General features: G+C 41.9%; 2 protein-coding genes across 3 annotated transcripts; both read left to right on the top strand.

Annotated features, from left to right (window-relative positions):
* Positions 1-1,595: 1,595 nt before the first annotated feature.
* Positions 1,596-6,753, top strand: LOC100273676 (Dihydroxy-acid dehydratase chloroplastic). Of its 2 annotated transcripts, XM_008669651.4 has the most exons (15): positions 1,596-2,276; positions 2,858-2,929; positions 3,250-3,297; positions 3,394-3,548; positions 3,656-3,850; positions 3,922-4,033; positions 4,271-4,340; positions 4,425-4,483; positions 4,570-4,693; positions 4,775-4,845; positions 5,022-5,123; positions 5,917-5,997; positions 6,158-6,316; positions 6,406-6,476; positions 6,572-6,753. In XM_008669651.4, the coding sequence occupies exons 1-14, from the start codon at positions 1,800-1,802 to the stop codon at positions 6,454-6,456; spliced, it is 1,776 nt and encodes a 591-aa protein (XP_008667873.1). In that variant the 5' UTR covers positions 1,596-1,799; the 3' UTR covers positions 6,457-6,476; positions 6,572-6,753.
* A 644-nt stretch (positions 6,754-7,397) lies between these two features.
* On the top strand, positions 7,398-8,600 carry LOC100277774 (uncharacterized). The gene is given in 3 exon segments (NM_001291589.1): positions 7,398-7,696; positions 8,046-8,125; positions 8,201-8,600. Coding segments are annotated over 3 exon segments (411 nt in total). The 5' UTR covers positions 7,398-7,612; the 3' UTR covers positions 8,448-8,600.
* Positions 8,601-20,563: the final 11,963 nt, after the last annotated feature.

Genomic DNA, 20,563 nt, shown 5'->3' with positions numbered 1-20,563 from the left:
AGGGGACGCCTGACGCCGTATCCTGACACACGCGCCTCAGTCGGCCAGGCCAAAGTGACCGCAGTCACTTCGCCCCTCTCTTTTACTGTCCGATATGACGGGAAAACAGCGCCGCCCGCCCCGCTCCGACTGCCATGCCAACCACCCAGGCGAAGACTGACAACAAGTCACGATCAACCACCGAGTTCGGCCTCGGGCGCAATAGGAAGCTCTGCCTCGCCCGACCTCAGGCTCTAGCCTCGGGAGGAGGTCTCCGCCTCGCCCGACCCCCAGACTCGGCCTCGACCTCGGTCTCGGAAGGAATCGCGTCCTCGCCCAACCCCGGCCTCGGCCTCAAGAGAAGTCTCCGCGTCGCCCGACCTTGGGCTCGGATCGACCGCGCCAACAGGGGATACATCATTACCCTATCCCTAGCCAACTCAGGCTACAAGGAACAAGACCGGCGTCCCATCTGGCTTACCCCAGCGACGGGTAATGATGGTGCCCCGCGTGCAACCATGGCGCCAATGGCTCTCAGCCCCTTACGGCAGCAAGGAGACGTCAGCAGGATCCCTGCCGCACTGCCAGCTGTGCTCCTACAGGGCTCAGGCGCTTCTCCGACGGCCACGCTATCACGTGTACAGGGCTCAAGCTCTCCCCCGACAGCCACGTTGGCATGTACACAAGGCTTAGGCATTTCTCTGCCGGACACGTTAGCGCATAGCTACACCCCCATTGTACGTCTGGATCCTCTCCTTGCGTCTATAAAAGGGAGGTCCAGGGCCATCCTGGAGGGGGGTTCGCGCAAGGGAAGGAGCGAACGAACATGCTCTCTCTCTCTTTTCCTCTCGCGACGTGCTTGTAACCCCTACTACGAGCGGCACCCCTGGTGCAGGATAATACAAGGCTTGTCCCACCTCTCGTGTTCCATCCCGCGCCAACCCATCTGGGCAGGGGCACGCAGCGACAATCTCACTCGTCGGTTCAGGGACCCCCCGGGTCCGAAACGCCGACATTCCTAGAGGCTTATTAAGACGTAGGAACTAGGGGCTACAGTCAGCACTGTAGAAAGTTAGCCAGCTAACTTTCTAGGGCTACGGTCAGCCGTAGGAAGTTAGTCGTAGGAAGTTAGTCAGCTGACGGCGCTGACGACGTGAAGCTACTAACTTCCGAGAAGCTACTAACTTCGAAGAGGCTTTTTTGGCTGTAGGAAGTTAGCTAACTTCCTAGAGGGCTCTAGGAAGTTAAGCTAACTTCCGACAAAAAATTTCTGAGAGCCAAACTTTCGACGGGATGACTTAACTTCCGAGAGTTTAGCTAACTTTCTAGGGTTTAGACCTAACTTCCTAGGGTTTATTTAGGAAGTTTACTATTTTGGTGTAGTGAAACCAAACACCTTTTGAGTTTTAATATTATAGTATCATCAAATACGATAGTATTATTTCAAAACTATAAAAATACTAAACTTCCAGACATGGCCTTATCTGTCATGGTGACATGCCTCTGACACATAGGATTTTGCTGATGAAAATTGGCGCGATAAAATAGATTAGTTTTTAAAGAACTATATTATTATTTTAGAAATAGTTTTAAAAAGTTTACAAATATTTTTTTCCAGTTCTCGACCTGGCTATGCTGTCTCGTCGCCTTCCCCCTCCTGCCGCGGCCGTCAGCCGCCGCACGCACGTTCGCCCACAGCCACAGCTCCACTTGTCCCTGTCCATCCATTCATCATTCCCCGTCACTCCACCAATTCACCACCCAAAACCCTAAACCCCATTCCGTACCTCAACGCCGCCGCCGCCGCCGCCGCCGCTGCGATGCAGTCCATGGCGCTCACCTCCCCCTCACTCCCGGAGGTCGGCCCCGTTTCCGGCCGCCGTCTCCAGCGCATCCGTGCCACCGCGGTATCCGACGAGCTCAAGCTGAACAAGTACAGCGCGCGCATCACGGAGCCCAAGTCGCAGGGCGCCTCGCAGGCCGTGCTCTATGGGGTCGGGCTCACTGACGCTGACCTCCGCAAGCCGCAGGTCGGCGTCTCGTCGGTGTGGTACGAGGGGAACACCTGCAACATGCACCTGCTCCGCCTCGCGGAGGCCGTCCGTGACGGCGTCCGCGAGGCCGGCATGGTCGGCTTCCGGTTTAACACCGTCGGTGTCAGCGACGCCATTTCCATGGGCACCCGGGGCATGTGCTACAGCCTCCAGTCCCGTGACCTCATCGCCGACAGCATCGAGACCGTCATGGGAGCGCAGCACTACGACGCCAACATTTCCATACCTGGGTGCGACAAGAACGTGAGTTCCTTTCCACTGTCTCTGCTGTTGCAGATACGATGGATTGGGTGTTCCGAAATGTGTTCATACAGTTCAGTGGGACTGTGTGGGGGAGTCAAAAGTTGCTACTCCATGATCAGATAATCTGCACATGAGCACACCCAAGCCTGAACTATCACATGATGCTCAAACACCACTAAAATCTTCATTCTGGTCTCTACTGGTGTTTACTCTTTGCCGGAGATTGTGCTGGTTTGGAGTTCGTGGTGCAATTTTAGCTCCTTTCTAGAAAAGGGAATAAATTTAGCAACAAGGACTTGAACTTTCTTCTATGCTCCATGGCCATCTCACTAGTTTTCTTCTGGATACAACAAAATTGCATTATTTGCTGAAAGGAATGAGCTTTCCTATGTCTCTTGTAAAGAAATTGTATCTGGCTCGTTGTTTGAATGGGTGCTGAGGTGATTTGACATGTGAGTTCAGTCGAGCTTAGGAACTACTAGAACGGGTTAAGGTTTCTAGCTTTGCACTATCCCATCCTTGAATAATCATGCACATTAGATCTTAAGTTGCAACTGGATTTAGCAGTCCTTTGTTTGCAGATGCCAGGTACAATAATGGCAATGGGACGGCTTAATCGACCTAGCATAATGATATATGGTGGAACTATTAAGGTAATGCTCTCCTGGTCTCTTGCTGACTTGCTGTATTATAACTAATTCTGAAATGTGCTGTTCTTCAACAGGATGTTTGGCTTGCTTGAATAGGCAAATAGAATTTGTGAATTGTGATGGAACAAACTGCTTTACTATGAGAACTGAATAACTAATTGATACTGTGGAGTGATTTATGCTAGAAATTCAGGTTAACATGGTTGGTAATTGCCAGTGTGTGTGTTTTGGAGTCCTTAACCAATGATAAAATCTGTTAAATATGCATGTTTTTTGAGCTGCTTCTTATCGACAATTTTCTGATGGATTTTTTTTTGATGCAGCCTGGTCACTTTCAGGGCAATTCCTATGATATAGTATCTGCTTTCCAGGTATGTTTATGGCCTTTGGTCTGTTCAGCAACTCTACTTCTTTGGCAATGTACATCCTACAGCTAATGCTTGCTTGCATTTTGATGTTCTGCGCAGTGCTATGGAGAATATGTTAGTGGTTCAATCACTGATGAGCAAAGAAAGAACGTCCTCCGCAATTCATGTCCAGGAGCAGGTGCCTGTGGTGGTATGTACACAGCAAACACTATGGCATCTGCTATCGAAACTTTGGGCATGAGTCTTCCATACAGGTGTGAATTGTATCTGAATTTTCTCTCTCATTTGTCACTAAACAGTAAATACTTGGAGGATGTAGTTTGACTTCTTTTTATTAACCTTGCTGTTTTATGTATCAAAGTTCTTCGACACCTGCTGAGGACCCACTAAAACTAGAAGAGTGCCGTCTTGCTGGGAAGTATCTTTTAGAGTTGCTAAAGATGGATTTGAAGCCTAAGGACATTATCACTGAGAAGTCATTGCGAAATGCAATGGTTATTGTTATGGCACTTGGTGGTTCGACTAATGCTGTTCTGCATTTGATTGCCATTGCTCGGTGCGTTATCATCCTCTTGCATGTGCTTTCTACTTAGGTTGAAAAAAACTCATCTGGTTGTCTTCTTTCAGGTCCGTTGGTTTGCATTTGACTCTTGATGATTTCCAGAAGGTCAGTGACCAAGTTCCTTTCCTTGCAGACCTCAAGCCCAGTGGCAAATATGTCATGGAGGATCTACATAAGGTAAATGCTTAATGGTTCTAAGATTCACTTTGTTTTGAGCAATGCTCAATTCAGCTTAAGTTTCTAGTTTACCTTTTCAACGCACTATTGCTCTGTTATATTGTATTTTTAATGTACTCACACATTGTGATTTTCTTCACATATTTTTTTATGAAAAGTGCTTAAACCAAAGAAGTGAGAATATCTGTAAACTTAAATTAATCAATGCTATGTATGAGAGTAAGCCCCATGTTACAGATTGGTGGGACACCTGCAGTCATTCATTACCTTTTGGAGCAAGGTCTTCTTGATGGTGATTGCATGACTGGTGGGTACAGTCAATAATTTCTATTGTGTAATTTAATATCTGCATATTTTAGTTAATAACATGGTCTTTCTTTTCCCATTTCAGTTACTGGTAAAACTCTAGCTGAGAATGCTAAAATCTTCCCTCCTCTGTCTGAGGGGCAGGTATTGCTCAATTATGAGTTCTGTAGCCTTGTCAACTAATACCTTGAATCGTGAGTCATGACATTTATCTTTGTTCTGACACACAGCAAATAATTCGACCACTTGACAATCCTATCAAACCAACTGGCCATATTCAAATACTTTATGGAAATCTTGCACCGGAAGGTTCTGTCGCAAAAATAACTGGCAAAGAGGGACTGTTCTTCTCAGGTGATTTCTTGCTTCCATCTCCAATCCTTGGAAGCCTCCATACTTTGTGTAGAATTTAACTTTTATTTGGTAAAATGTCAGGTCCCGCATTAGTTTTTGAGGGTGAAGAATCCATGATCACAGCTATCTCAGAAAACCCAGCGAATTTCAAGGTAATATGTGCGATGCAAGTATTTTCTGCATGTGCCACTGTCGCTATTGCTTGCCATTTCTTCCTTTTTATTTGGAGAGCACGATTGCCTTTTTCTTCTCTCTGCGAGTGGAACATATTGTTTCAGAGCATGCATTCGTATGACAAATCATTTTATTGCTCTGATGGTTTCAACAGGGAAAGGTAGTAGTAATCCGAGGAGAAGGACCAAAAGGAGGGCCAGGGATGCCTGAAATGTTGACTCCAACAAGTGCAATAATGGGTGCTGGTCTCGGAAAGGTACCACTTAGCTCATAGCCTAGCATTTTTCCAGCAATTATACTATAGATTTTATTTAGTCTTAGATATGATGTACTTAAACAAGGTTTTTGCCATCTCTCACCTCTTTAGCACCGCACATTCATGAATGATGTTGTAGTTGGTAATGTGACAAATAACTTATATGCATAACCTTCTTCATCTCAGATGATGCACAATTCTGATGTTCTTCTGTTCTCCAACACGATTGTAGTGTAATGGTAAGCTCCCCAGTTGAGGGAGACACCGACCGGGGTTCAAATCCTGGTGGCAGCAAAAAAATCCCCTCACCGGCAACCCAAAAAAGAGTGGCAGGGCGCCCGGTCTGTGGCACCTCACCTGTGCTTGGTTTGGGCCCTCCTTCAAGAGTGTAGTTGCGATGGTCCTGAACCCAATGGGTCGTGGTTGGCCCAGGTTACGGTGTGGTTCTATAGGGTGAAACCAGGGTTTTGGGGTTTTCTGGGCCGGCTTGTGTGGATTTCTTTCTTAGTGCAAAGCCGTGCCCATGGGGGTGGTCTTCCCCCGCCGCTCCAGTTTTTCTTCTGCTCTCCAAAAATTGTTGAAATTTTAAGGCAACAAGAGCCCTTCGCACATTCTTAAATACAATACAAAGGATCAGATTTTCTTTGCCCATGTTCTTTGTATTTGCATTATCTGGTGCTTCCTAAGTTTTGGTACCTTGATCTAGATGCACGTGTGCCTGGCCACTACCCTGGTTATTCTTCACTACAGCTGATGTGATAACCTCTTAACCAGTGCCCAATCTCCATTACAGGAGTGCGCCCTGCTGACAGATGGTAGATTTTCAGGAGGCTCACATGGATTTGTTGTCGGCCACATATGCCCTGAAGCACAGGTACTGCATTGCAGGCTTGTGGCACTCAACTCAACCAGCGTAGTTTTGTACCGGTTTCTTTTTTCAGTAACATTCAAGATTAATCTTCTCAGTGCAGTACATGATAGTTAAAATAAACTGCAGAAGGTTTGTATTATTCACAAAAGGAGCTATTTTTCAGGAAGGTGGCCCAATTGGCCTTGTCCATAGTGGTGATGTAATCACCATCGATGTAAGTAAGAGGGTAATCGACGTTGACCTTACCGAGCAGCAGCTCGAAGAAAGACGGAGGAAATGGACCCCACCGCCATACAAGTCCACCTGTGGAGCTCTTTGGAAGGTACTATAGCTTAAACGTTGTCTGCGTTGTTGGCATCAGAGTAATCCTTGGCTCCGTGCTGAATGTCTCTTCTCCATGTATTATTGCAGTACATCAAGCTTGTGGCTCCAGCGTCTAGAGGATGCGTCACTGATGAGTAGGATGTGTTACATTCTGTTAGGTTGTGCACATGATGTGTTTGTCAATCAAAAGCTGTTGCCAGGAACAATTTCCCTGTTAGAGTGATTCATTGTAGTTCGGTTTTGCATGTGGCAGGTATGACAATAAATTGCCGGTTTCTAAGAGCTTAGCAATGCTGCAGAAACTGCTGAATAATCGAGTGTAATCGGGGTCCGTGAGCAATCACATCTTTGTCAGTCTCCCTTGTTTTGTTTGTCTCATTGTTTGTAGTACCTTGTTCAAAGAGATGATAATGTCGATTATTCTTTGGTCCTCCACATGTAACCACTTAGCGTCTGGTGTGGTTAAGGTAGTGTTTGGTTCCAGAGTACGGTGGGCTGAAGCTGTTTCACTCCTAATTTATTGTTGTTTGGATTGATTTCAGATAAAATGGAGCTGCTTTAAAAAAAGAAAATTATGTTTAAATGTTGAACCATTCGGTTCTCTAAAATCTAACATGGAGCGGTTTCATGTCAAGAAAGGTGTTTTACTAGTGCTACAACTACAAGCCCACAATCGAACAATCTTGTAGTCTAGTAACAACATAATTGCATACGTTGAGTTGTGCTTTAATCGATTTAGGGGGTGTTTGGTTTGCCCCTGCTAAAATTTAGCCCCTATCATATCGAATGTTTGAACCTCCGTTCAGGGTATTAAATGTAGTCGGATTATAAAACTAATTTCTCAGCCGAAGATTAAAAAGTGAGACGAATCTAGTACAGTTGGTTGGGTCTATATTTCATACTCCTATTTGAAAGTTAAACGCTTGATGTGACCCGGGCTAAACTTTAGTCCACAGAACCAAACACCCCCTTAATAGTTTCTGCCACCTGGAGGAAAATGTCCCTCAGTTTTCATTCAGTCGCTCAAATATCAAATCTATTAATAATGAATGGATAAAAAAAACGTTAAGGGAACAACATGTTTTTTTTGGGTCGCTTCGTTCACAGTTGGACTTGCACGGATGGACCCGTCCCACCCTACTTCTCCTCCACCCTCCGCCCAGAACCCACAACGCCGCCGCGTTCGTCTGCCACTGCCTGCCCGAGCCGCCGCTCCCCTTCCTCGGTCTCTCCTCGCTTCCCAGTCCCAGTCCTAGCCCAGCGCGCCGCGGCGCTAACTGGCCAGCTGGTAGTGATGGCAACCGAGCCGCCGCCGGCAGCGGAGAAGAAGAAGGCGCCGCTCCCCAAGGTGGTCACGCTCAATAAAGCCCTCAAGCTGGTGAGCTCCTCGTCGCCGCCTACTCGGCTCCTCAGTTCCTTCCTTCCCCTGTTTGACTGTTTCTTCCTCCGGTGGTGTTCGATGCAATGCTTTCTCCTGTTCTCTTCTACCAGCGTTAGGTTTTGTAGACGTTGCCGCTAATTTGATAGATATAGACACAATCACTATGGAAATTCAACCTCTCCGGTTGTTTAGGCGCTGTCTCCTTCGCATTCCCTGGTCTCCGCGGGCGCCTAACGCGTCACGCGGCATCGAATACTAGTTCAAGCTGCAGGCCTGCTGTTTCATATACTTTCATCACTCAATTCACATAAGCAGATACCTGACCCATGGCATAAATCATTCTCAGGCCCAGACATGGGTGGACAAAATGAGTGCATCGGAGCCGGATGAACCCAACGATAAGGATTTCGAGGGCCGGCCACCAAAGTATATGATTCATTGATTTTTTTCTTTCTTTTTTTTTACCTGGATAACTGGTATGTGACTGTAAAATTTTTTTAGGCTCGGTCTTGGTGCTAAAGCGGCACCTGGTGTGAAGCGTGTGGTTCCCACTGACCCAGTTGAGAGGAGGTTGCTTGGGAAGGTGAATGCGCAGAAGAGGAAGGCCTTGGAGGATGATGATAGAAATGCTCAGGTGGCGAATGAGGCTAGCGACGACGATGAGCCTGAAAGCAGGACCAGTGCCTTTAACAAGAAGAGGCCAGTGCCTTCAGTTACTTCTACACCTTTAGGGAAGAAGGCTAAGTGACAAGCTATATGCATAGACTACCTGAGTGATCTGCTTGTTTTGATCACGTTTCGTACTAACTCCCAGACTGATGCTATTTTCATAAGGCATAGTATACCTTCTCATACTCCAGTTTGTGATTCCTGAATTTAAAGGGATAGCTGTGCTTGATATTGTTAAGGCTCATTGCCGATTCAGAAATTCACATACTCTCTGTTTAAAGCTAAATACACTGTGATATTCATTTGATTATTTTTTCCTTTGATTCAAACGTCATGCCTGTTCAAAGCTGTCATTATTTGTTTTCAAGGATCGATGCCTTAAAAGTTTATGTGCATCATGTTATATCATAATGTATCTACCTTTAGATCAAGTGTGGCAAATGAGTTTATTCTTCCTTTCTGGAATGCAAGTATCTCTTCCTTTATTTAGGTCCAGCGAATCCTATTCCTGTATATACCATCTTGATCCAGCAGTGTCACGGCGGCTGTTCAGTGAATGGAAGAGAGTCAACAGGAGCATATGCATAAAATGACATTTTTATATGACTACAAATGCAAGGTTTCTTATGTTTGTGTTGTGATCAGTGAGCATATGGGGTGAATGAAAAAACCCACGCTGCTACATTGCACAGGCAAAACCAAGTTAGTAATCAATGTTACATCAACACTCAAGTATTTTCTTGTCTTTGTGCGTTTCATCAGATAAGTAACATGCCCATTTACTTTCACAATTTTGTTTCTCTCTATAGTTGATTGTTTTCTGAATGATAGTATGGTACCATGTGAAAGGTGGAAGTTGGATATGTCTTTATGCCGTAGCTAGAAAAGTTAGATCTGATGTCAACAACAGTTGAACTTAACACAGAGAAGTTAGTACATAACAACTTAGATATGTGCAATGGTGCGCATTGTTTTCAAGTCGGGCTATCAGCTGGTTGATCTAGAGGACCAACCAGGCGTCTAATCGTGATTAGGACAACGATTAGGACGTCTAATAGGTCCTGTGACTATTGACTAGAGCTGTGGATACGATGGTAAGAACCAAGAAGACAAGAACTAGAGACTACAGACATACTGATAATAAGATAGAAAAGGGGGAGGAGGGGAGCTCATCTTGTCTGTCGTAAGTTGTCATTGGTGCTGGTCTGGAGCCGACGCTGGTGACCTGGAGACGTCGGAAGTGGGTGCGGAGCCGGCGCGGGTGGACTGCAGCAGCCGCCAGTTACTGCACTGGACCCTAGCCGCCACGGGTTGGAGAGGGGCGTAGGCAGGGTTTGGTGAGGGGAGGCAAGCTGTTTATGTGACTGTAGATGGGCAAAAAAAACAATAAAGCCCAATAGTAAACCCTAGTCGCCACTAAACCCTAGCCATCACCGGACGACTAGAAACTCTCTAATCAGATGCCTAATCAACGATCTAGATGCTTAATTGGACGATCTAGAAAACCGGAAAGTCTGACGACTAGCTCGACTAATCGCGATGATGACTTGTAAAACAGAGATCGTGCGTACATAAAAACCATTTCTGCTGGACAGTGAGAGTGCTCTGCTGAATGGGGTATGCTAACAAAAATGACTGAAGTTTGTCTGTCCGTCCTGGTTGGAGACGATGGAGTGTCGGAGGTGCGCAACGCAACAAGATTCCAGATGCCAGCCTTGCTGTGGAGCAGTCAGGCAGGTACAGTACGTCTGTTGTTGGGTTGGGGGGTTCCAAAATAGAATCTTGCCCAGCTCCAAGCAATGCCATAAGTGGAGGAGGGTACTCGCAGGCGTGAGCCCGTCTGAACCTGACGTAGGAGCACGCTGCTGATTGGAACGAACAGTGTGCCCTCTGTTGTTGGCTATCTGGAGTAAAGCGAGCAGCAGGCAGGCACGAGCCGTTGCTTGTGCCATCTGGAACCGGCTGCGACAAGACAGGATGCCCCGGGACCGTTGCCTGCCGCCCGCGGTAATCTTCCAATCTGGGTGCGGTGATGACGACGGACGAATAGGCCACCGGCCTGTTCTGTTCTGTTCATCCATCGGCCATTGGCAACACTGAACCTGGAAGAAGAAGAAGAAGAGAGCCGGCCCGGCATATGCATGCGTCCGTTCATCTCACGTAGACGAAAAGCATGACGGCCACATCACGCTTGCCGTGCTGCCGCAGCACCTGACAGAGGCAGTGCCGGCTTTTGAGCGAGAGGGACCGGTAGTAGGCTGTGTACCGTACAGCATGTTTCTGGACTGACTCCTCGATCCGGAGTTCTGTCGGTAGAGAAACTTGTTGTGATGGAACTATCTGCAGGTTTTGCCGTCTTGGGAAGAAGATGAGCAAAATGCTTGGACATTATTAGAATTCTAATGAAACATGCATCCCCCCCTCTCCTGTCATCCTCACAAAGGAACACGAACGCGTGTAGAGGTGGTGCATCGACATGGTCGGCGTATATATGTACATGCTGATGCAGTGCAGACATTTTCCACTGATGCTAACCGCACTGATTCAGATACATCTGTGTCACTCACGCTCAAAGGGAAAAGGTCGTTGGCAGTTTGCGCGCGCATATATATATATATATATATATATATATATATATATATATATATATATATATATATATATATATATATATATATATATATATATATATATATATATATATATATATATATATATATATATATATATATATATATATATATATATATATATATAGTTTATCTATTAAGAGCCCTGGGCTCTATATAACTGTGGAGAGCCCCAGTCATCAACTGCAAACCCACGTCCGATCACTTTTTATACAAGCGAACTGATTTAGCGTAAACAAAGTAACAGCCGCGAGCCCGCGTTCCAGAAATAGCGGCTTAGGCCCACTTTCCACGTGTTTACACTATTCCATTCTTCCGTTTATACACAATAAAGATTTAGCGTAAATACTTCAGCCGACCCACGTTCCAGAAATTCAGGAATTGGCCCACTACCCCACTTCCCACGCGGTCAAACATTTCTATACCCTAACCCCCGCGCGGTCAACCTTCCTGGCCGACTCGCCGCGATTACTCAGGCGACGCCAGGGCGATTCGCCTTCCTCCCCTCCCGCCAGGGCGATTCCCCTTCCTCCGCCCCCACTCGCCCTCAACCCTAATCGGCGCCACCGTTGCCAGTGTCGTGGAGCCGCCCGACGCTGACAATCCTCCGCCCACGCGTCACATTGTTCTTCTACACGCTCGCCGATGGTTGTCCTGCTTCCCAAGGTGCTCGAGTTCCTCTGTAATTTTTATGCAACACTGCTACTTCCTAATCTCCCCATTCATATGCTCCATTTCCTTATGCATCGTTTGCCGTATTTGCGCGACGTTAATCTCTGCGCCGTATTCCAGGTGCCCAACTTCATCAACCTCTGTCGGATTTTCTGGCCGTCAATAACAAAGAAATCACAGGTGATATATTTACGCTAAATTATTTTTTGTTTACTGCATAAATGTTTTTTGTTTGTCGATATATGAATGCTTATTCTAGTACTGTATAAATATTTATTTTTGTTTTGTTTATTTTTCTTTGTCCAAACCCATCAGATCTAGTTCAAATTTTTTGCTTCCCATCTAGCAGTTCAAACCCATCAGATCCAGTTTCAATTGGTACATTTTCTTTATCATCATTGTGTGACTGCAGAAATTGTATTGTAAAAATCCAGTGATCTCTTTGGAACATCAATTTTCAAAAGAAAAAAATAATACCAAACATTGATAATAACAGTGTGGGAATTATACTAATATCTGCCCAAAATCTTTAGCTCTGCTGGTATTTTTTGTAATATCTATCTTTTTATATAACCTTGTTAATGCGATGGATGCAAATATTTATGACCTGAAACTGAAAACTGCATTCAGCCTTTTATTTGAACCCACCAAACCAATCTTGAAAACTGCATTGCAGTGTTCACGGCGTAGCTCATTAATGTTTTCATATTATTCATATATAAAATGTAACCAGGATACCAGAGAGATGATGATCAGCCCAAGGTACTTGGATCATTTTTAGCAGCTAGCAAGTTATTTTAGTCAATCCAAACAGGCTTAGCATGACAAACACCCCATATGCATATGATTCGGCTAGATCATTTTTTGGCTCCTCGTGGATTTGTGTGCATGTTAGTTATTCGAAGATAAATGTTTTCAGTTATTTGAAATGTGTGTCTCTCAAGGCCTTAGCAAAGCTATATAGCAAGTGGCTTCAGTCAAACATAATAAGTAGGAAACCCATAACAACACGCATGTTGCCAAGTGGGTATTAGTAAGGGATAACATGTTTTCTTACTGGCGTCTTATCAGGCACGTTAAGATCTATTCACGCTAAATTGGTGATCTACTTACGCTAAATTGGTTTTTTGTTTACTGCATAAATGTATATTTTTGTTTGTCGGGATATGAATGTTTATTCTAATACTGTATAAATGTTTATTTTTTGCTTAGTCACTACTACTACTGCATAACTGTTTATTTTGTTGGTTAAATACTGTTTTAGATGAACATACTGTTGGTATGCATAGATGTATATGGCAATTTCTACAATGCAATGATACGACTTTGTTGATGTTTTGTTCACTTACTATCTATGTTGGTAGGGCCATATAACACAATTGATGTGAATTATACATACCTTTATGAAGCAGTGGTTGATATTTTGATGTGCAAACAAGTGTGTTGTTCATGACTTCGTGCTACTATATATTATTCAGATAAACTGAAATGCAATTCACTTTTTTATATACTTACTGGATCATATTTTCACATAAATATGGTCATCAATCATGTCCAAATTGCAACAATAAATTTTTGAACTTCTGGTTGCATGTTTTGTTTTAGTCATGTATAAATGTTTATGTTGCTGCTTATTAACTACTACTATTGCATAAATATATATTTTTCTGAGTAAATATTGTTTTAGAGTAACAGTCTGTTGGTTTGCATATATGTATATGGCAATTTCTATAATGCAATGATACATTTTTTTTGATGTTTGACTGTGTTGACATTTATTTTGTTAGGGTCATATAACACAATTAATGACATTTTTTCCAATTAGTTCGTATAATCATTGGTGTATATGTTGATGTAACTCAATAAAGCACATATGTTTTACATTGTTCTTTTGCAGGCTGCTGCTTCAATAATGCGGAAGGTTGATCGACCCCCAACCAATCCGAAGCGTTTAATCATTGAGTCAAGTCAAGAATGTTTCAGTGTTGACATTCCGCGCTCGACTGACATGGCAGACCCTACAAATACACGGTCTGATGGTGATCCTCCGCAGCATAGAAAGAGGGGTGTTGCAGCTGATGCTAAAAACATTCCTATGCCTAATGTGGATGATGATGACTTTGAGCCACCAAAAAAGAAGTGCAATGTCTCAATGGATGCCCCAAATAAGACGCAGGTGAGTTTACAACATTGCAGAAATTAATCGTTTCCAATATTTTATTCATGCATCTAATCTCAATACATATCTTATGTGCTGAAAGATATAGCTTTCTACATTACCTTAGCTCATTAATCCAAAACAGTCATAGGACAAGGAACTTTGTATAAATAAGAACGCATAAATTGTGATATTTAAGTATTAACATATTTATCCATGTATCTACCTTTTCATTTCAGAGACTCAACATCAGATGCAACCTAGGAGATGTTCTTGCGTCCATTCATATATTGAATGAAAGGCAACGTCAAGCTATAGTCAGAAAAGGATTCTCTAGTATTCTTGACATGACAATTGATGCAATTGGATGATGAACACTTCTTTGTTGGCTCATGCAGAAGTTAGTCCCCCGAGACATGACTCTTCGTATTGGTCCAGACAAAGAACTCAAAATCACCAAGCAGACTGTCCATCAGATATTGGGTCTTCCAAATTTGGGTGGTGGAAAGCCCCTTAATATTGACGAAGCGAACGCTGCGGCAACACTTCGGGCCTCCTTGAATATTAGCAAGGATGATTTGTTATTTCAAAGCTCCAAGACAGATTGAGGCTAGGCCAGGATGATGATCTTTCTATCAGATGTTTTTTTTCTGATTCTCTTCAACCGGCTGCTATTCCCAACAACTAGCTGGTCTATTTCTTTCAATGAGGTTCTACTTACAGAAGAAATGGAGCGATTCCCTCAAATTGATTGGTGCCATCTAATTTTTAGTGACTTATGTGAGGCTGCTCAGAGATGGCACAACAGGAGCATTAACAATGTGTCGGCGACGATATATGGCTGTTCCATCGTTGTTCTTGTAAGTTTCATAATTAATTTGGCAAATCTTTTATTAGATTAATCAATTGCAATTTGAAAATAGATACATATATTATGTGTTTATGTTCATTTGTATATGACTCTCATGATATATATATATATATTATGTAGCTGTATTATTTGGATTATTTGCACCATGCTGCTGCTCCAAACAACAAAAATGGCACTCCACACATAAAGTATTTTAATAAGAATATTATAAGGGCGTTGTCAATGGCCGATAAGCGGAAGCCTCGCTAGGGTGGCGAACCATTTGGTGTTTGCCCTGTGAGTCTTCATTTCTTCTATCATAATTTTCCTGTTTTTTATAACAATGTTATTTACGACTAGTTACAAACCAATGATTTTAGTAGTCATATAATGATCTCAATTCATGGCATGAGTCAGTCCATATACATAATTATTAATTTTTATTCTGTTTCATTAGTTTCGGAGCAGCAGTGAGACATGTTATGTCTCAAACTCGCCATCTACTGGTCATATTGAGGTTAGATCATATACCCACTATGTTCTTTGTTTGTCTGTTGCTTTACCATACTTATCATATCATTATTATATTTTTTTACTTCAGTATCCAATGAGGCCAGAAACTGTTGATGAAGACCCAAATCAACATGGTCAACTTCCAAATATAATCATCCAACTCCCTCTTATGCAAGACCTGATGGCAAATAAGATTCAGATGCTTCCTATACATCAACGCCAGAAGTTCCAAGCTAAGTTGATTGATTATGACTTAGAGGTTGGCAAAATATTTGCCTCTATCAAGCAATGTTTGAATACTATTGGTACAAAGCAGTCCAATCTAGCTGCTACATTTGGAGATTTGATTGATGAGGTTCTTCGGGCCGATGAATCTGTTACACCAAATACTGTTAGTATTTAAGCTTGACTTATATTTCTTTTCTGTCTTGATAGCGTGCATTTCATGTTTACATATTATGATTAACGTATCCTTCATCTTTTTTTGTGCAGCAAGGTCAGACAATGGCAGGTGGCACAGTTGACCATGATTCTGGACCAGTATTTGACAAGACTCCTATTGGGAGTGTTTGTGCACCAGGCATCTTCTTATCTGAATTAGAATGTGCTCGCGCTCTTCGGGCATACTTGTGTTCTAAGGTCATTGAATTGGACAGGTACATACTTTTCAAATTGTTTGACTTGGCATAATGTTTAATTCTTATTAATTCTGATTGAACAACATCGTGGCAATGGTATAGATACTATTAAGTTTTATTCAATCTTTGTACCCAAAGATTTAGCCTTGAATAGAAGCGAAAGGAAAATAGCTATACACATGACTGAACTTTGAGTTGTAGCTTCTATAGGGTTTCAACTCTAGGTCTCTAGCCTACCCTAACGTATCTAGTATTTGTTGTTAAAGAGACAAAAAAACTAGTTCAAAGCCTAGTGATTTAAAGCCTGCAATGATCTATTTCTAGACGCATACCAGGGTACTGAATCAAAGCTTGTGTCCCCCCATTCTTTAAAAAATAGCAATTTTTTGGGCTGAACCAAATGATGAGAACACCTGTAGCCACATTGTCATAGTTAGAAGAGAAAATAACAAAAAAATTAAGGATATTTTAAATTGTATTCACAATTTGACTTACAGTATGAAGAACATCTACAGTAACAGCATATTGCATATTCTCAATTGATGCAAGAAGAACATTGCCTTGAGCCTCCCCTTTCCTTCCATCAGCTCCAACAGCAGGCTGTGCCAGAACATCAAAAGGCAAAACAACAAGTTTACATAAAAGAGAAATACAGACAATTGAAATACTAGAATGCTCATGGTCTTATGAAAAAGTAATAAATACCTGTAATATGCCATCCATGGCAGAATAATGGATTGGAAGATACGGATTATTATAATCCCTGCTGCTGCGGAGAGCAGAGGCAGCATGGCTGCTGCTGCACAGGGACAGAGGTAGTGCAGCGGTGGCACCGCATAGAGGTGGCTGGGAGAGAGAGGGAGAGGGATCGGAGACGGAGAGAGGGTGGCAGCTGAATGCCTTGAGAGAGGGTGGCGTGGAGAAGAGCTACCTTGCCAGTGTTTAACCAAACTTTGATGGACTAGCTAGACTGATTTGTGGCTTCAATTCAATGTTCAAATTCCATATATATATTATGTAATTATGTATCTCATTATTCCCACTTAGTACCTTCAATTCAATGGTCAAATTGCATATATATTATGTAATTTTGTATCTCATTTATACAAATAACATTTGTTTCTATTGTTGTATGTTCAATCTTTTCATATGTAGAAATATAATTGACTTTGGTGAATATCGTGCCAATTGTTGTGACATACAACAATCTTTTGCTGATGGCGCATGTCTCGACAACGTGTTTATGCAATGTTTCATTGAGTGTGTCCGTGGTGACTGTTCTAAACATATTCCTCCACTGAATGCTCACCATCTCATTCTAGATGTTAATGTTGGGGTATGACTTCTACATTTATACCTCTTTTTTAAATGCTTAGCATATATGGAAATTACATAATACTTCTCTATCCTATTAGGCTATATTGAACTTTGAGGAGCAGGAGCAACATAGTAAGTCTCCTCGTCCATTTGACCCTGAAGTTTTGGAGAGTTACTTATTGAAGACACTGCCTTCCTTCAAGCAGCTGGATGACTACAAATCAGTTAATTTCTGTTCCTTGACCCATCACACTCTCACTTCATATTGCTGCATTTAAATTTCAATCAAATCATTCATATCAACCATAGTGTATTCAACATTTGTTATTTCCATTTTGTGTGCATGTAGATAATGGTACCCATGCTACGCTCTGGACATTGGACATTGTATGTTGTTAATCTTCAGATTGGACGCATACATGTGTTAGATTCGAACCCATATGGACCAGAGATGGGTGGGACTATCTGGAAAAATTACCATTGTATACCTATGGATATGGGTGATAGGAAGGTTTCATGGGCCAGGTTAATAATGTCTAGGCTCAATCTAGCCATACAAAATGCTCGACCAAGATCAGCCCTCCCTGCTTTTTTGAAGTACCCTATTGAACTCTTGAATAACTGTCCAACAATGAAATTGGGGTTTAATGATTGTGGATTCTTTGTTATGAGATATATGCAGCACTACGACTACACGGTTGGAGCTATGAATGCAGCCATTGTTCCGGTACATAATATATAGATAGTATTTTTGTTGCTATGACATAATGTATGTATAGTTTTGTCTAACTCACCTTTTCCTTATATTGGTTTGCAGGATAATTTAGAGGACATTCGCTCTCTTGTACTGAAGTACCTAATATTCCATCGACTAAACAGAAACAGCTCCATGGTTTCCCATCTGGATAGATTCAAGTTCTCTCAGTAGTAGCCTAGTATAGTTTACTCTCTGAATGGTAGTCTGAACATGATGGTCTGATGGCTTTTGGTGGCTTCAAGTTATTTCAGTACTAGCTTAGTTTAGGGTACTGTCACTGAATGGTGTTGATGTACATATTGGTCTGTTGGCTTATGTTAGCATTCAGATAATACTTATGTCCATATGCAGCTCTTAGCAAACTCTTATATATGTCGTTCTAGATATGTTTTAGATGGACATATTTATATATGATAGTTATGCACTTTATCATTTGTTTTCTGGTTTTTATATCTTCTTCAGTGATGTACTTCAATGCATCGGATGTTTTATTCTGTTATTTTCTGTATGCGCCTGTTTATCTAGTGCCAATGCGCTGCCTTTCTAAGTTTAATTATGTACAATATATTCAGTTCTTCTCTGTATTGATTATGCAAAAATCTGATACGGTTTATGCATATAACTGAACTGGTTTACGTTCTTTTATATATTTATTTACTGTATGCGCATGTTTATCCGGTGTCAATGTGCTGCATTTCTATGTTCAGTTATGTACAATATTTTGAGTTCTTCTCTGTATTGATTATGCAAACATCTGATACAGTTTATGCATATAACTGAACTGGTTTACTTCTTTTTATTTACTTATTTACTGTATGCGCCTGTTTCTCCAGTACCAATGCGCTGCCTTTCTATGTTCAGTTATGTACAATATTTTCAGTTCTTCTCTGTATTGATTTTGCAAAAATCTACATATTGGTTTACGCTTATTCATTCAGTTTTTTCGTTTGGCACCAGTACATACATATTCACTTCAGTTCGCCAGCTTTGTGATTTTTTCAACATAAATACTGTATGAGATGCATTGAATATATGATTATATAGCCAAACAAACCCAACAGTAGCATAGCTCATAAGAAATAATTACGATGCATTAATAGATATAATCCATACAGTAAGCTTTTAACGTAAATATTCATATTCATCAAATAGTATCATGATCATAACATTTCAATATCATCCATTATTTATGTATAAATGTTTTACAATCATGTCAAATTATCGTCATCCGAACCATGTTCTTCAGAATTGGCACGTTTATGTTTTTTTTGATGTGGATGTCTCATTCCACTGCGGGGCCATTGTTGAATTTTTGTTAGACCCAGGCGGTCGTCCTCTTTTTCTATCAGCAAGGCTAGCCAATTTTACCCTATTTTCCTCTATAGACAAGCAGGTTCGACTGTTGTGTCCATCAGCAATGCCACATTTTTGGCACTTTCGAGTCTTCTTCTTTTCTCCTTTCGCACCCAGTTTCAGAACTCTTTGTTCACTAGTTTTTATCGTCCTTCCCTTTGGCCTTGCATTATTTGGACGCACTAAGCTTATGCCATCTACATCATATTCCAGTCTCTACATGCCATAAAAAAGAAGTATTTATAGGTACAAATGTTATGATGCTAGATTATAAATATTTAATAACATTAAATATACAGAATATCTGCAATTTAATAAATTTAGAATTCATACCTTTCTAACATCCCCATATTGTGTTCCTTCACAATCATCATTTCCAACAAGCATCATTTGCAGTTCAGATTGATGATGTGCATCAATATTTAAGCCTCCATCCTACTCATTAGTGCATTATAGTCAATATTACAAATAATGTATAAATCATCCCATTTATTTGCATTATACATAAATTACATTGTTTTTTGCCATAATATTACCTGTTGTCGTGAATGTACTGCCACATGCTCCTCGTTTTCACATTGCGATACATGTTCACCTTCAGCGTTTCCAACAGCATCCTCTTCGCCCTGCAATGTTTAATTTTTACAATTAGCAATAATTAAGTTCTGAATAAAATGTTCAACAATTTTATATAAAAGAACACCCACATGGTTGCCCTCTCCAGTACTTGCACCACCAGCATCTTCACATCCTATATCTGGCTCTAAACGCCCAATCATCTCCAATAGTTCATCCATTGTGTCCAAGGCCTTATCACTCCCTGCCTTTGACATACTAGCTTGGTTTACTACTTTCATTGCCTTTTTAAGCAACATTTTTTGCCTATATGATTTTGTTTCTCCATCTTTTCCACTCATTTTCCTGTCATCTCTTGAAAATACCACATCTTGCCTAGCTGAGTATGTGTAACGCTGTAGAATGTATTCCTTAGGTATCCTTTCTAGCTGAATGTGCATGAATGTTCGGATTAGATGCACACAAAATAGTCCTGCATTTAAACAAGGGTGCAACATTTCACATTCACCTTTAATTATTAGAGTATAAATAATATGACGTTATATCTTAACTCTTGCTTACCTGTGTGTTCCCACTGTTTGCATTCACATTTAAACATTCCTGCCTCTACATCCGCCTTCACTTTGAATTGGTGTTGCCCCCACACGATTCTTTTCGATCTTGATGTATGCTGCACCAACCAATCATTTGCGCCTCCATCTGGATCAAGTGTTATCCTATATGCAGTAGCG

The sequence above is a fragment of the Zea mays genome, chromosome 1 (genome assembly GCF_902167145.1).
Source record: "Zea mays cultivar B73 chromosome 1, Zm-B73-REFERENCE-NAM-5.0, whole genome shotgun sequence".
Classification (NCBI taxonomy): Eukaryota; Viridiplantae; Streptophyta; class Magnoliopsida; order Poales; family Poaceae; genus Zea; species Zea mays.
Note: the sequence above shows the minus strand (reverse complement) of the source record. Positions and strands in the feature narration are given on the sequence as shown.